The sequence below is a fragment of the Gasterosteus aculeatus genome, chromosome 6, assembly GCF_964276395.1.
Source record: "Gasterosteus aculeatus chromosome 6, fGasAcu3.hap1.1, whole genome shotgun sequence".
Lineage (NCBI taxonomy): Eukaryota > Metazoa > Chordata > Actinopteri > Perciformes > Gasterosteidae > Gasterosteus > Gasterosteus aculeatus.
Genome location: NC_135693.1, coordinates 1,794,609 through 1,808,855, shown reverse-complemented (window position 1 = coordinate 1,808,855; position 14,247 = coordinate 1,794,609). Strand labels below are relative to the sequence as shown.

General features: G+C 46.2%; 1 protein-coding gene across 1 annotated transcript in view; it reads right to left on the bottom strand.

Annotated features, from left to right (window-relative positions):
* Positions 1 to 4,439: 4,439 nt before the first annotated feature.
* Positions 4,440 to 14,247, bottom strand: part of piezo1 (piezo type mechanosensitive ion channel component 1 (Er blood group)) — a 66,564-nt gene continuing 56,756 nt past the window's right edge. The window contains exons 35-54 of the mRNA XM_040178689.2: positions 14,131 to 14,237; positions 13,834 to 14,010; positions 13,313 to 13,571; positions 12,952 to 13,140; positions 12,667 to 12,867; positions 12,272 to 12,530; positions 10,926 to 11,061; positions 10,598 to 10,745; positions 10,348 to 10,500; positions 10,183 to 10,244; positions 9,842 to 10,000; positions 9,534 to 9,681; positions 8,622 to 8,810; positions 8,159 to 8,251; positions 7,724 to 7,896; positions 6,685 to 6,807; positions 6,519 to 6,598; positions 6,118 to 6,307; positions 5,654 to 5,795; positions 4,440 to 5,457 (exon numbers count right to left, since the gene is read on the bottom strand). Of these exons, the coding sequence (XP_040034623.2) occupies positions 5,332 to 5,457; positions 5,654 to 5,795; positions 6,118 to 6,307; positions 6,519 to 6,598; positions 6,685 to 6,807; positions 7,724 to 7,896; positions 8,159 to 8,251; positions 8,622 to 8,810; positions 9,534 to 9,681; positions 9,842 to 10,000; positions 10,183 to 10,244; positions 10,348 to 10,500; positions 10,598 to 10,745; positions 10,926 to 11,061; positions 12,272 to 12,530; positions 12,667 to 12,867; positions 12,952 to 13,140; positions 13,313 to 13,571; positions 13,834 to 14,010; positions 14,131 to 14,237 (3,114 nt within the window). The 3' untranslated portion in view covers positions 4,440 to 5,331. The remainder of the gene's footprint in view (positions 5,458 to 5,653; positions 5,796 to 6,117; positions 6,308 to 6,518; positions 6,599 to 6,684; positions 6,808 to 7,723; positions 7,897 to 8,158; positions 8,252 to 8,621; positions 8,811 to 9,533; positions 9,682 to 9,841; positions 10,001 to 10,182; positions 10,245 to 10,347; positions 10,501 to 10,597; positions 10,746 to 10,925; positions 11,062 to 12,271; positions 12,531 to 12,666; positions 12,868 to 12,951; positions 13,141 to 13,312; positions 13,572 to 13,833; positions 14,011 to 14,130; positions 14,238 to 14,247) is intronic.

Genomic DNA, 14,247 nt, shown 5'->3' with positions numbered 1-14,247 from the left:
GTTGGATAGTGCTCTCACTCTTTCTTGTTGCGTCTAAGACCTGGTCGTAACATTAGGGTTGCAAATTTCTGTATTTTACTTAAAACGATTGATAATTGATAAGATACAAAACGCACATCTTTTTCTCAGTTTAAGTATTATTTGAACAATTCTAGCGGCACATTAGTTATGTGAAACATGAATTGATGAAGCACAAACAATTTAAACGAACAGATTAATAAAACAATAAGGCTCTCGCTGGAAACGGCTGCTCCTGTCCGCCTGTCGTTGTTCAACAAAAGGCGCCGCCAAACAAAACAATGTCAAATGTGGCGCCCTCTTGTAGTATTAAAGTAAATATCTATGAGCTCTGGAGAAAATGGTATACAAAACATACATTGTCGGTTAATCCATATTTAATCGGTTAAATTGTTAACGTCATTTAATCATCCCTAGTTTATGTTTTGATCAGAGTTGTGATTAAAGGTTTGGGTGGGCCGCAAAAGATTTTCACATTTCAAATTGGGCCGCGGCATTCTTGAGTTTGGGAACCGCTGATCTAAAGTAAGTAGAGTCGCTCTCACTTCTTTCCAATAATATTAGTTAACCCACCCCCGGCCATGGAATTGGACTCAGGTTTCCACATGGAAAATAAATAAAAATTCATAAAGAAGTAGAACGGATGTATGTATAGACATTTAACAACTATAAAATGTACACCCCAAATGTATAAAGGTGTATATATATATTCAGTCATCTGTTTCCTGACTCCGGAGGTGCACCGGTCCAGGATGGAGGAGCCATGGTTTTCTGTTGTCATCTGTTTCGTGGCCGATCCACACCACACAAAGATGGAGGAACAGAGAAGAGACTGCTGATGGTGGAGTAGACAGGACCAGCAGCTCCTGAGGGGCGTTAAAGTACAGCCTCTGCTGGGCCTTCCTCCTGATGCCGTTGATGATGGAGGCCAACTTCAGGTTCCGTGAGATTGGGGATCCCGGAACCCTGAAGGTCTCCACAGCGGACACACTGCTGTTGAGTATTTGTCCTGTCTCACTTATTTGTCCTGTTGACAGAAACTATAGCTTGTTTACTTGGGTAAAGTCTGTATCCATTGCTGACATAAGAAGGGTTCATGAAGGGCTCAAAGTGTCTCAAACACTCACGCAGTGAGCAAGGACTCGCCTCAAAGCGGTAAATGCGTAAGGGTGGAGATCAGGATTGGGCCTAACTTTTGTGTAGCCGAGAATCGAACTGCCGATCCCCTGATTGAAGGATGACCACGCTCGCCAACGAGCCACATACCTGTAAGTGGTGCAACGCCAGCATGTGGTTTCTATCCCGAAAGTTTATGTTCATTTTGTCCGAAGATAAAGGAGCTGCTCGCCAATGGATCCGTCCACAAGGTGGTGTTGTAGTCCTCACTGATCTGCCAGGATCGTTTCCCATGGAATGCCATCACACCAAGCGTTCTGTTTGGGGGGCTTTAGAAGTCTGCTGCTGTAATGATCAGTAATAAATCTAATCCACAACATCAAATTAATGACCAAGACATTACACAAATACTTTCACATACTTACACACTCATACTAGATTTAGATTTATTTTTGACACTTATTCCCGAGTTAACTTGTTAACACGTTGAGTGTTGATTTAACACTGACAAGATTGGGACAATATAAACACCAGCTTACAGTTAAAATTGAATCTAACTGTCTGAAAGGTGCTGTGTACGCTGAGAACAGTATGCCACTTGACCTGGACACCTTGGAAATGTACAGTGAAAGAGCGATATTTATATTTATGTCTGTGAGCTTCTGTATTGACGATGACTCCTATGTGTTACATAGTGCACTATTAATGGTCTTTGTCCTTTTTCCTTATTTGTTTGTCTGAATTCTTAGTGTTAACTATCCACTGTGTAGAACTCTCAAAAGATCAGCAGGGCAAGAAAAACGTGGTCTCCATGGTGTGCACACGACTTTCCCTCTGAGTCATTCTTGCCAAATGACATTGTGGAAATATATAACAAATAAACCTTTAATATCCAAAATCAAACTGTAGTGCTCAATGGAGAGTGAATGTTCAAGTGTCCCAGTTATGCTGTGCAAATGTTCACATGTTCTTTTTACTTTTTAAATCAATAAATTAAATTGTGAATCGCTTTGGATAAAAGCGTCAGCTAAATGACATGTAATGTCAAGTAAAATGGGGGTGAATGATGACATGTCGTGTTTAAGACCTTTGAGGGGTTAAAGACTTCAAAAAAGAGAAATACAATTAATGTCTTTATACAATTTACTACAAACAATTGCATTTTAACTTGATTATATAAGAACTGATTTATGAAAGGGGATCATTAGTCTATATCTGTCACGGTGTGGTTTTATTTCCTGTCTTATTTTGTAGTTTTCTGCTTCTTGTCTCCCTGGGTAACTTCACTTCCTGCCTTGTCCTGTCATCCCCTGTGATTGTCTGATTGTTTCCACCTGTGTCCAATCACCTGCACCTCTCTAGTGTATTTAAGCCGTGTGTCTCTTGTGTCTCAGCAGACCTGCTGCCAGATTACGGGCCCGACTATATGGATGTGAGGAGCCCGTTCTGGCAGCGTAAGACAAACCTTGTGTTTGGTCCCACGAGTTATCAGCTCGCCTGCCTCGAGCTCCGGGACCTCCTAAATCCCAGGAGGAGCCCTGCCAAGCGGAAGCGGCGCTCTCCCGTTCCCGCTGGGCCGCCGCAGCGATCCCCCGTTCCCGCTGCCAGACTAGCTCCCCCGACCCCGCCAGTACCGGCCCCGAGACTCTCTGCCCCGACGCCGCCAGTACCGGCCCCGAGACTCTCTGCCCCGACGCCGCCAGTACCGGCCCCGAGACTCTCTGCCCCGACCCCGCCAGTACCGGCGCCAAGACTCTCTGCCCCGACCCCGCCAGTACCGGCCCCGAGACTCTCTGCCCCGACCCCGCCAGTACCGGCGCCAAGACTCTCTGCCCCGACCCCGCCAGTACCGGCGCCAAGACTCTCTGCCCCGACCCCGCCAGTACCGGCCCCGAGACTCTCTGCCCCGACCCCGCCAGTACCGGCGCCAAGACTCTCTGCCCCGACCCCGCCAGTACCGGCGCCAAGACTCTCTGCCCCGACCCCGCCAGTACCGGCCCCGAGACTCTCTGCCCCGACCCCGCCAGTACCGGCGCCAAGACTCTCTGCCCCGACCCCGCCAGTACCGGCGCCAAGACTCTCTGCCCCGACCCCGCCAGTACCGGCCCCGAGACTCATGACCCCGATGCCTCCAGTCCCCGCTCCCCGACTCAGGCTCCCTCCCTCCCATCCCGTGGTCCTCTCCCACCCTCCCGTTGGTGATTTGAGGGCCGTCTGGGATCCGGCCCTTGAGGGGGGGGCTATGGCGGGGGCTGAGCCGCAATAATGTAAAACATAATTTTTTGTTTAAAAATACATTTGAACTGGTTTTCTTTGCATTATTCGAGGTCTGAAAACACTGCATCTTCTCTGTTATGACCAGTTGTCATTTTCAGCAAACACATTTTCCAAATTACAATATTTTTTATTGTATTTAGACAAAACGTCACATATTTGGGCGCACACATCGCATCTAGAAAAATCACTGCGATAAAGAACAAAACCAAATGCAAAAGCCAGCGGCTGCAGCCCCATGAAACAGAACCATTTTCAAGGGAATACTAAGTGATGCACACGGCTGGAATTAGATCAGTCTGTGCTGCAGAGTGAAGCAAGATATATTATGAAGGTCCCATCCTCACAAAGTCTTTTTATCTATATATTACTGAGGAAAATTTGTGATTTATTATTTATTGTGACTTATAATTGATTTGAATTTGAGAAATGTTCTTTAATCCACACATATGGCAAGATGGTGCACACTCAACTTCACTCTCCCCGGGACACACTAAGACTATATTCACTCAACAAATGGTTGAAACCATTTCAGAATTACTGACAATATATGTATGCAATATATATATATATGTACAATATATTAGTCATTTCACCTTTAGTCGGAATTACTCTCCGCTGTTCTGTGCAGTGGCCAGTGTCCTAATGGGGCCGATGGTCACTGCTCAAAGAAAGGAAGAATCTTTTATCGGGGTAAGGCATCGATTCAAATGCACTTCTCTGAAAATGATCCGCTTAGGTGAATAGCAGAGGAGGTTAGGGTTAGGAAACAATGAGACGCCCCCCAAACAGGACAGCTTTTGCATGTGGAGGCCAATTCAATTCCCGTAGAAGGTCCTCGACCCTTCAGCAGAAACGACTGCTGCCTTGTGCGAGCAGAAGGCCCGAGGCCCACAGAATGACCTCCAGCAGGCCTCTGCTCAAACGACCAAAGAGCTGGCCCAAATGCTAAAAATTACGAGCAATGGCGGTAACCGAACAACAGCGCTGCATACCGAGGGCGCAAAACAAATCGATGTATTTGGTTGTGATTTATTTTAAGACAATGAGTTTTATTCATTTATTTATATCGTCTCTAGGATCACCAGATCTGTGAGCCAACACAATAGTGACAAACATTTCTTTGAGTGTAGTGTATATGCCGCATACAATTATATTCCTTTGGCTGAGAAAAGCTGCTTTTGATTATTCCAAAATCAGAATTTTGCAAAGGAAATAAAACCACGTGGAGCCGCTTTAAGGCACATCGGTTCAGAGAGTAAAATTAAATAAAGATCGCCAATACGTTGCTTTTATAAAATTCATGATTTCAAAAAAGATTCTAACGGCCTTCATAAATTATCAGGAACAGGAAAATGTGAAATACTCTCTCTGTGTGCTGCGATAATGAAAGGAATAACAAGAAGGACCCGGCTGCTGCGTTAAGGACTCATGTAAGGTTGACAGCACGGTTTATTTTAAAATGAATTGCCTGGCGGGACAGTGATTGCGTATGATTCGTCCTAGATTTTATTTCAGGCTTTAGCCACAGTCGCTCCACTTGGGTGCCTCCAAAAAAAAAAAAAATGGAGGTCAGGATTGTCTTGACCTTTGAACATTACCATTAGCACAGCTTGATTTGATCAATCGTATCTTCCATGGAAAATATATCCAAGTCGTCCAGGATAGACATCCAGCTGCTGCACATCCAGTCCACCGTGGAACGTCTCTCTCAATAGTGAGGCGGTTTCATGAAAGTGCTCAGTCAGCTGTGAAGAACAGCAATGGATGTTTCCCACGGTGCTTCTATTAGCGTGCGTCTCCCTTTCGGTAGTCTCTGTAAGACAAAGTCACGTCTAGAAAGGAGTGTGTCCTCTCCAAGCCAGCCTGCTTGTCTTGAGCATCACTGTTTGGTATCACGACCCAACGGCGGCGGTGGGTCGGTCAGTCCGCGTGGTCTCGGCTGCGCATGTCCCGGGTCCATTTGATCATAGTCTCTGGAGATCGGTAGAGGAAGATCAGTTTGGAGTAAAGTTCCTCTTCTAGTTCCAGCTCTCCTGTCTCACGCACCTGGATCACAAAAAAAGACATTAGCTGGTAGTCGAGGGTGATAAGAAATATATTTCCAATGGCACTTTCAACAATATGGCATCAATACTGGGGTTTATAAAACATGCTAATCATGGGATTATTCCATAATTCTGCTCGTTCACATGTGGAACACATATTTGACTTAATTCCTGATGTGTTAACACTGCACACTTACCAGAAAGATGTCCGTGCAGAGCTTCAGGATGCGGTCCACACAGGGCAGCTCCTCAAACATGATGGAATGGGAGATCTCGCTGAAGAAGCCACGCACAAACTTGCCAATGACCAAGACCACAGACACGTAGAGACCCATGATCCTGGAGGGACAGAAAATAACACACACATTAGTGCGCTGGCCGGGGACTTCACTACGGGAGAGAGACATGTGGAATTGTTTCCTTGGCTTTGTGCCGCCAAGACCAAGGCCGAGTCCTGAATAAGGAGTCAAAACTGGACGAATGGACGGATGACTGTTTCATATTCTGACACTGAACCGTGGACCATATTTAGTTTACAGTTCAAGTCTAAAGACTTATATTCTCATTCAATTCAACAAGAAATTGTGTGCAAACCTTTGACTGGTGTTTTACACGAATCCTTTTGTTACATTACATATAAACGTCGAGTGTGAGTACTCACCCATATCCAGCCAAGAAGCCTAGGCTTGGTGGACTGACTTTGTCATTGAATATGACTATGGGTAAAACCCCACACGAGGAGGACGCACAGCCGGCGATGGCAATGTCCCACCACTCCTGGTTCGCACTTCCATTGAGGGAGCCGTCGTTCTTCAGGGACAGGGTTATATTCAGGTAGCCGTCTTCATTACCTACCATACAAACAACACGTTTGTGTTATAAAAGACGATCAATTATTCTGCCAAGTTTGCGACTGTGTTGCTATAGTAATTATAATAAAGTTTAATGTGGGGGGGGCATCGAGGGTTCAAGATGATTTTGGGCTCTTTCAAGGGGAAAGATGAATTAGAGGTTACACTAAAACACTGCATACATTTATGCAATAACTGAATGAACTTTGACCTTTGTAAAGTTGAGTGACTGGTTTGGCCTCAGCTCCATTGGGGGCACGGATGTAGTTAGGGAGCATGTTAGGAATGAGCCTGGGAAAGAGACGAGACACGGTTTGTGAGATACAAGCGTGGACGTCGTGTGTCCACGTAAACGTCCTCCCCGAAGGGACACTCACACGGGACGGGTACGATTCCCAACCAGGAGAGAGGCCAGATCTGCTCGCACGGGGTTTCCAGGTTCCAGGTCTATGGAGTGTTTGTCAAAGGTGTGTTCCACCGTCCCTCCTTTGCCTAGGTCTCTGTCAGAGACACAAACATTAAGGAAGAGAGACAGATAATAACAATAACAAGTCAAATATGTAATAAGTACCCATATAATAGGACTCAAAGTATCTCATTTGTCCTTTTCGGCCTGTGAGGAGGTTGATTTGATAAATGAATGGCAGGTAATCGTTGGCTCTGAGGTTGGTGGCTGAACATGTTGGGATGCACGTTAAACAGCTGGTGCCTCTTTTACGTGCAGTTTACTCTTCAACGGTGGTTTCCGATGTGGACGCCACCTCGTTGAAAAACAAGTTTGAAGAGCTCTAAATTATATTTTTCATTTTCATTTCCATTACAGGTCATTTAGCTGACGCTTTTATCCAAAACGACTTACATTGCATTTTATCCCATGGCTTTTATTTTTACTTTTTTGCCCAGAGAGCAATTAGGGGTCAGGTGTCTTGCTCAGGGACACTTCGACATGGGACATGGAGCAGCCGGGGCTTGAACTACCAACCTCGCGGTTCCCTCTCTACCCCTGAGCCACGTCGACCCCATTTAAAGAGAAGCTGATCTAGGATACCGTCCATGATGACCTGATATGCACTGGAATCCAGCCAGTTGGTTAATGCTTTTATGTGTTTCCGTTCTTAACTCGGGTTTACATTTCAATATATAGCCTACAGCATGCATCAATAGCCCTACATGCAGAGGATTAAAACGGAGACCCCTTTATTTACCTGTTGGCAAAGCGCTAACTGTATTCACTTGTTAGGTTAAGCATCTGAATTATACCGATTCATAGCTCCTCCAGTGGCCTGCTCTCCGTGTGACAGCATGGTTATCTGTGTTTGGTGCGTTTCCCCTGCTGACCACCTGACCTCTCCAGCCTCAGCCGCCCTCCTGATGTGTAAACACTGCCACCTCTCAGCCTATAGGCAGCGGTTTTACCTCTGGAAGGTCCAGGCCAGCCGTAGCGTCAGGTCAACAGGACTTCCAAGTAGTTCCTTAATGACTTCCTGTCTGCTGGGAGGGCTGATTCTCCACACAGATCCAGAACTTCCTTCAATCATGGCCGTCACGATATCCTCATAACTGTAGAGAGTGATGAACTGCATGGCCACCTAGATGCACACACACAGGTATGCATGAAGAACAGAGACAGCAACTCAATTAGGAAACAGAATTAGACTATTTAGATTTTCATAGGCCTTCATGTCTATAGAATGACACAATTATTCAAATACAATACATAACTTCCCTGCCGCTGCTATAAAGAACATAATAATAATAATAATAGTGAATATACAACACTATGAAAGCAGGAAAGACAGAGTAGAATAACATACAGACAAACAAATCCATCAAACTGAAATCAGTGCTCACCGCGTTGTCTCCAAACTTCCCGGTGAGTTGGTCATATTCGACCTGTGTAAAGGGCTGGATGGACTGCTGCTGCACACTCATGGTAAACAGGGACTACAGGCACACACAGAGTACACCAGAGGATTATGCACATTTAAGATACTCTGTCGGGCTGTTCTACAGGGAGACTGTTGGAATCCATTACGACTGATTTCTTTTCCCCGAGGGAGTGAAAGTGTGCGTACTGGAATCGGATCTGGGATGTGGTTGGTAAATCTTCCAGGACCATTTACATACAAGTCTAATTATAAGGTACAGAGCATACAGACTTCCTGTAACCTTCCGAACACGTACGGACTGTACTGTAACACTGAGCAAGTTCTGATCCTAATCTGGGATGAGCATCATCACATCATTACTGAAATGTTTCACACGCTTGAATGATTACATCATTATGAATGCATTAATATGAAATGTTTATTACCTCATATCCTCCCAGCTTGACGGTTACGGTGACGTCAATGGGGTGGTTGACCACACCCACAACTGAACGGACCAATGAAATGAAGAGAAGGGGGAACCAGATGATGCAGATCAAGAAGACGATGATGAGTCCACCCATGCCATATTTCACTATCTTCTTCTTCTTCTGTCCTTTGGGCTGTGGGTATTTCTAAGGGTAAACAATATGGTAAATAAATATCATTTTTAAAAATATCATTCATGACCAAAAGAACTAGGTCACAGGTACAAGCGGCCGAAATGGGTTTCCTCAGGAGAGTGGCTGGCGTCTCCCTTAGGGATAGGGTGAGAAGCTGGGCGCTTTTTTGTCCCTTCCAGGGAAGGTTGAGGACATGGATTCCAAATAGGACATGCTCAACAATGCTTTGTTGATTTGGCTGTTTCAAATTGTGGCGGCAACGTGAGCATCTGCAAGGTGTTGGTTTCCGGTTTTCTAAAGCAGCTGACATGCATTTCAGAGGTCGACCAAGTCAGAGAGTAGAACCTCAGATTCAGAAAAGGCAATAAAGGTTTGGACCAGTAAGGAAGCAGTAAGAATGCAGAACACTTTGCCACACTTGCCCTTCAACAGAATCACTCCACTGAAGACCTTTAAGCTACATCGATACACCCGGTACGTCGTTCTGTGTCATGTCTTCTAAGGCCTTCAGTGTCTTTTTGTTCTGTCACATGTAACCATGTGATTGTGTAATGAGCTGCGAATGCTAAATCACATCAATATTTACAGATGTTGGTGCTAGTGTGGTCTGGTTTTGGTAATGCGAGCTTATTTTTCACATTTCGTTACAGTAACTTCCTTTCTTTCCCCCCTTAATTTGATTTCTTCTGCCGTGGTCGTTTTGTGCAGTAAACATCATACGCATACACGTCGTACCTTCTCTGTCTCACGGCTGCACTTTATGATGAAGATGTTGGCGTAAATGTCCTCCACACACATCCAGTCTGACAGAGAGAGAGTGGTGTCCGTCCAAACCCAATCCATCACCGCTCGCAGCTCCACCAGGAACGGCACCATACGGAAGCTGCTCACACGTAAGCACAACAACCGCATGGTGATGACGGCAAACACACTACGCACTGATTCCTAACGCTCTGATAAAGGTCATCACAGAATAACCACGCCGTTTCTACTGGATTTGGGCTTCCGTCCTTAAAAGAGAAGTGTAAATTGAAAAGACATACCCTTGGAAGAGGAACAGGTTGAGGTGGTTGTATTTCTTGGTGAGGAAGTTGCCGAGGATACGAGTGGGGTATGCACAGCGGATCTGATAGGCCGACAGGCCGAAGTAAATGCACTTGACAAAGTACCAGAGCTGGGCCACAAAATTCTGATTGAACTTCCTGAAGAGAGAAGACAAACCAGGAAGAATCATTCCTTAATTAACGTGCAGCAGTATGCGGCAGTAAGCGCAAGACTCAACCTATATATGTGTTTTTGTCTTTCTGACATGTCACCATTCCATTTGTAACAACTGCTCAACGGCACCAAAATACTCCAATGAAACATTTTATTTTAACTTCACCTCTCCGTGACGGCAGGCAGGATGAAGAACATCCAGAAGTGAATCCCAAACACCAGAATCACCTGGAAAGGAGGAACGACAGGAGACAACTCTAATCGTCCTCTGATCAACGAGACAACTGCAAAAGACACGTGAAGGATAAACATGTGAGTAGAGGATCCGAACCTGGAAGATGAGTTTTCCCAACACGGCCTTGCGCAGATACAGGGCCCTGTCGATGATCATGGTGCTGAACTGAATGAGCAGCATCACCAGGAAGGCCTCAGGGACCTGGTCCTCTGACAGGGTGGAGGCTATGTCTGCTGCTGCACTGTGTTTCTGGAGGAGAGAGACGTGTGTTTCATGCTGCAGTTTCTCCATAAAATCATCCTATTAATAATAAGCGACGTGGTGATAACTTGCTTCCATCTCTCACCCCAAACGCCCAGAAGCCAAACACGATGATGACGAAGTCAACGACGTCAGTGAGGAACATGAGTGCATAGACGTCTGTGGCAGCCCGATGCTCAGCATGCAGAATGCCCATGAAGAATCCCCGCGTTGGCCTGTACACACTCTGGATACTGCAGAGGGAAGCAAAGAAACATGGAATAAAGCACCTACCCATCACACACATGTTTTCAAAACTCCTCCTCGGATTGCAACTAAATTATTTGTAGTAAATATCTGGATAAATGAAATAATCAGCCATCAAGTGAAATCTTTTGATACATTATTTTGGAGGGTCTTCATATCCAGCTCACCCAGAGAGGAAGACTTGTTTTAACTTGTGTCCTGCTGCCTGCAATCTCCGACTGGCTGCCTCGCTCCTGCGGCCCTTCTGCTTCTTCGTCACAGGTTCTGCTCCACTGGGGTCTGCAGTCTCAACTGGGGGCTCCGCTGAAACAGTCCGAACCCCAAAGAGGACTTGAAGAAATGTCGCTCTGTTACGCGCGCTTTGGGTGTGACGTGGTCCAAACGCCTGCGCGCAGAGGTAATCTCGAGCACCGCTTTCCCAGAATGAAAATGGACGCATCTGCTTGGAACTTTCACTTCCCCTTTGATTATAGTTTAAAAACTTCTGGGTAGTGAGACACGGCAAGTTGTTCCCGTGTGCTTAAAACAGCCACACAAGGCAAAGAGAAAAACTGCCATCATTAAAATGGGCAAGACAAGTTGTCCTTCAATCGAAGGCCGCTTGACCCCACAATTAACCCCGAATAGCCCCTGCAGCTGTGACCACGGCGTGTGAACGTTAGTTACCGAGGGGCGGGTGTCCCTGTGTGTGCCAGCTCCCTTCATCTGTGTACGAACGGGTGAATGACGTCACACAGGCTCTACATCCTAAAAGAGGCCGCGAATAATAACTTCCTGTTTTATTCCTTTAACCACTTTACTTCCTGTATTTGTTTAGTTTCCCGCTCTTTCCCCCCAGTTTTCTGTCGTCCTGCCCGAGTTGTAAGTGTCGAGCCAGTTCCTAGTGTTTGTTTTTGCCCTTCCTGGTTTTAATGGCCCGGCCTTTTTCTTTCTCCCTCGCTGCTATTCCTGCTGATGCTACGACCGTGATGCCAATCATTGCAATGTAGCGAGGAGTTTAACAACTGCAGGAATGGAATGTGAACGGCGAGTAGGAGATGCGATGTCCATCCTCCAGTAACTGTAACATTGCATGGCCGCTCGGTCTCCAGCGAGTAATGATTTCCTGCATGAATGAAACCCGCATTCTGGTTTACACCTGCTTTTAAGAGGCGGAGAATTTTCACCAGAACAACTTTTCCGTTGACGCTCCCGTGTGCGTGTGCATACGCATGACAGGCAGCTGCTTTTAGCTCAGTGCGGCTTGTTTGTAGATACCTCACCATGCTTTTCACGCGTGAACAAAAAGGCCTGAAGTGGGCGCAGATGCGTACATCGGGCCCGTTGTGTTAAAGAGCTTTGAGTAGTCAGAAGACTAGAAAAGAGTCCATGCACAGGTTCGCACAAAAAAGAGACAGAAGCAGTTGTGTGAAAGAATTAAAAACAAGCCAAACCATTGCAGAAAGGGACATTGTCCAAATACCAATAAGAGCCAGTGTTTGTGACACAGTCTGCAGAGAAGGAAGCCACACACCTTTGCTGACTGGTCGTTTGGCTTTTTTAGGTTTGTGGCGGAAGCGAATACTGCTGCTTTTCTTTGGGACCTCCTGGACCACCTGCTCATTGTCTCCCAGCACGTGACCCTCCCTCCGTCTCCTGGGGGAGTCCGACCCGCCCTTAAGCCAAGACGCCCTCTGAGGCACATCTGACCCAGCGGCTGCTCGCTCAGTAGGGTTCGCTGGGGTGGTTGCAGCAGCAGAGCTGGTACTGGGTTCCACATTGTCCACATTGTCCTAAAGGGAAATACATTATATGTTTAAAAATAAGTCTGCTAAAAGCATTTCATGACGTCACTGCTTCCGTCATGGCCAGCAAAAGTAATCTTTAAAACGTGTTATTGATAAGGCAGTAATTATTATTTGCACCAACCTTTTCAAATGGGTCCAGTTCAGTGATTTCCAGGTTATCCAGGGTAGATGTTGAGCTAACTCTGCCCTCCCCCTCTTGTCCTCTACCCTCCTTCTTCCTTCCCTCTTCATCTGCTTCCCTCTTTGTTTCTTCATCCTTACAACTTTCTGGTGAGGGGCTCTGCTCCTTCAGGGGCCCCTCGTGGTCCCACAGGCCATAACGCTGGACAGACACAAGCGGAAACACAGGGTTGCAGATGTGGGAGGTTGAAATCATCTATAGATAATAATACCCCATAAAACTAACCATGAGAAGGGATCTGTGGAAGAACAGAGCCAGCAATTGAAGAAGATCATATCTGATGTAATTGTCGGTCTTCTCCAGGCCGAGGATGCGAGGTGGGAAGAAAGGCTTGTCTTCATTTAAAGTCATCTCATAAACACTGTTCCAAGGAAAAAATCCAAACTGGAAAAGGTATTTCACCACCACCATCACCTGGAAAGAAAGCAGCACAGCAATGCAGTCATGATGATGATAAACTGTTGTTTCACCACGACCTCAATACAATTGTTTTATTGTTCATCGAGCAATTTTCCTCTGATTCTTTCAAGCAAATAAGTGTCTTAGTTTTTCTCGTGCAGGTCTGTGCGTCTCTCGGTGAACATACCTCTGTGTAGACTATAGCAGTCATCCAAAACCTCTTGGTTGGTCTTGGAACGGCCAACATGGCCCATAGGAACACCAGGATGGGGAGGACCAGTGAGATCACAGAGGCACTGACCCCGTTGTTGACCACGATGATGAAATAGCAGACCAGCTCTGAGTTGGCTGCCAGCAGGTCGTGAAGGGCAAACAGCAGTTTCAGCAGACGGTTCTGGTTCTTATAGAACTCTCTGCTTTGTTCCAGCTCCTTAATGAAGAACTGCCTGCAGAGAGAGAGAAAATAAAGTCACAAGCACAGGTTTGTAGCGAGGCGATGGGCTGGTACCCGAATGGGTCTGAGTGAGTGAATGGTGACATAGTGTTAAAGCACTTGGAGTTGTAAGCAGATCAGAAAACAGCCATACAAGTACAGTCAATTTACCAAATTAAACACAACGTGAAATTCTCCATCACATCCTTATGAGACACAAACCTCTGTGAAACCAGGGTGGTTTCCAGTAGCTACTGGATCGTGTTTTTATCTACCTTTCTCCCAGCAGCTCACTGGCTGTTCTGGACTGTCTGTGTTGCTGTTTGGAGGGCGGAGGTACAAGCTCCATGCTACTGGATGGGGGTTCTGGAAGCAAGAGGCTCTCAGTGCTGTTGAGCGTTTGCCTGGGGGGGGACCGGTCTGCCACGCCACGGCTATCCACCTCGAGGCAGCTGATTCAGATGAACAGATGCTCAGTACATTTCAGACGGTAATGAACAAATACAGCACAGGCGTGGCCATGTTTCAATGTTCTCATCACATACTGAGCTAGTAAAGGTGTCCACACTAACCTGTGTCTGGAGTCTGTCTCATCAGTCTCATCCAAACAAGTCTCCAGCGTGGTGCTCTCACTGCCCTGAGACACCTGGTCTTCCGTGGAGTCTCCCGTGGTATCGTGCTGCCAATCA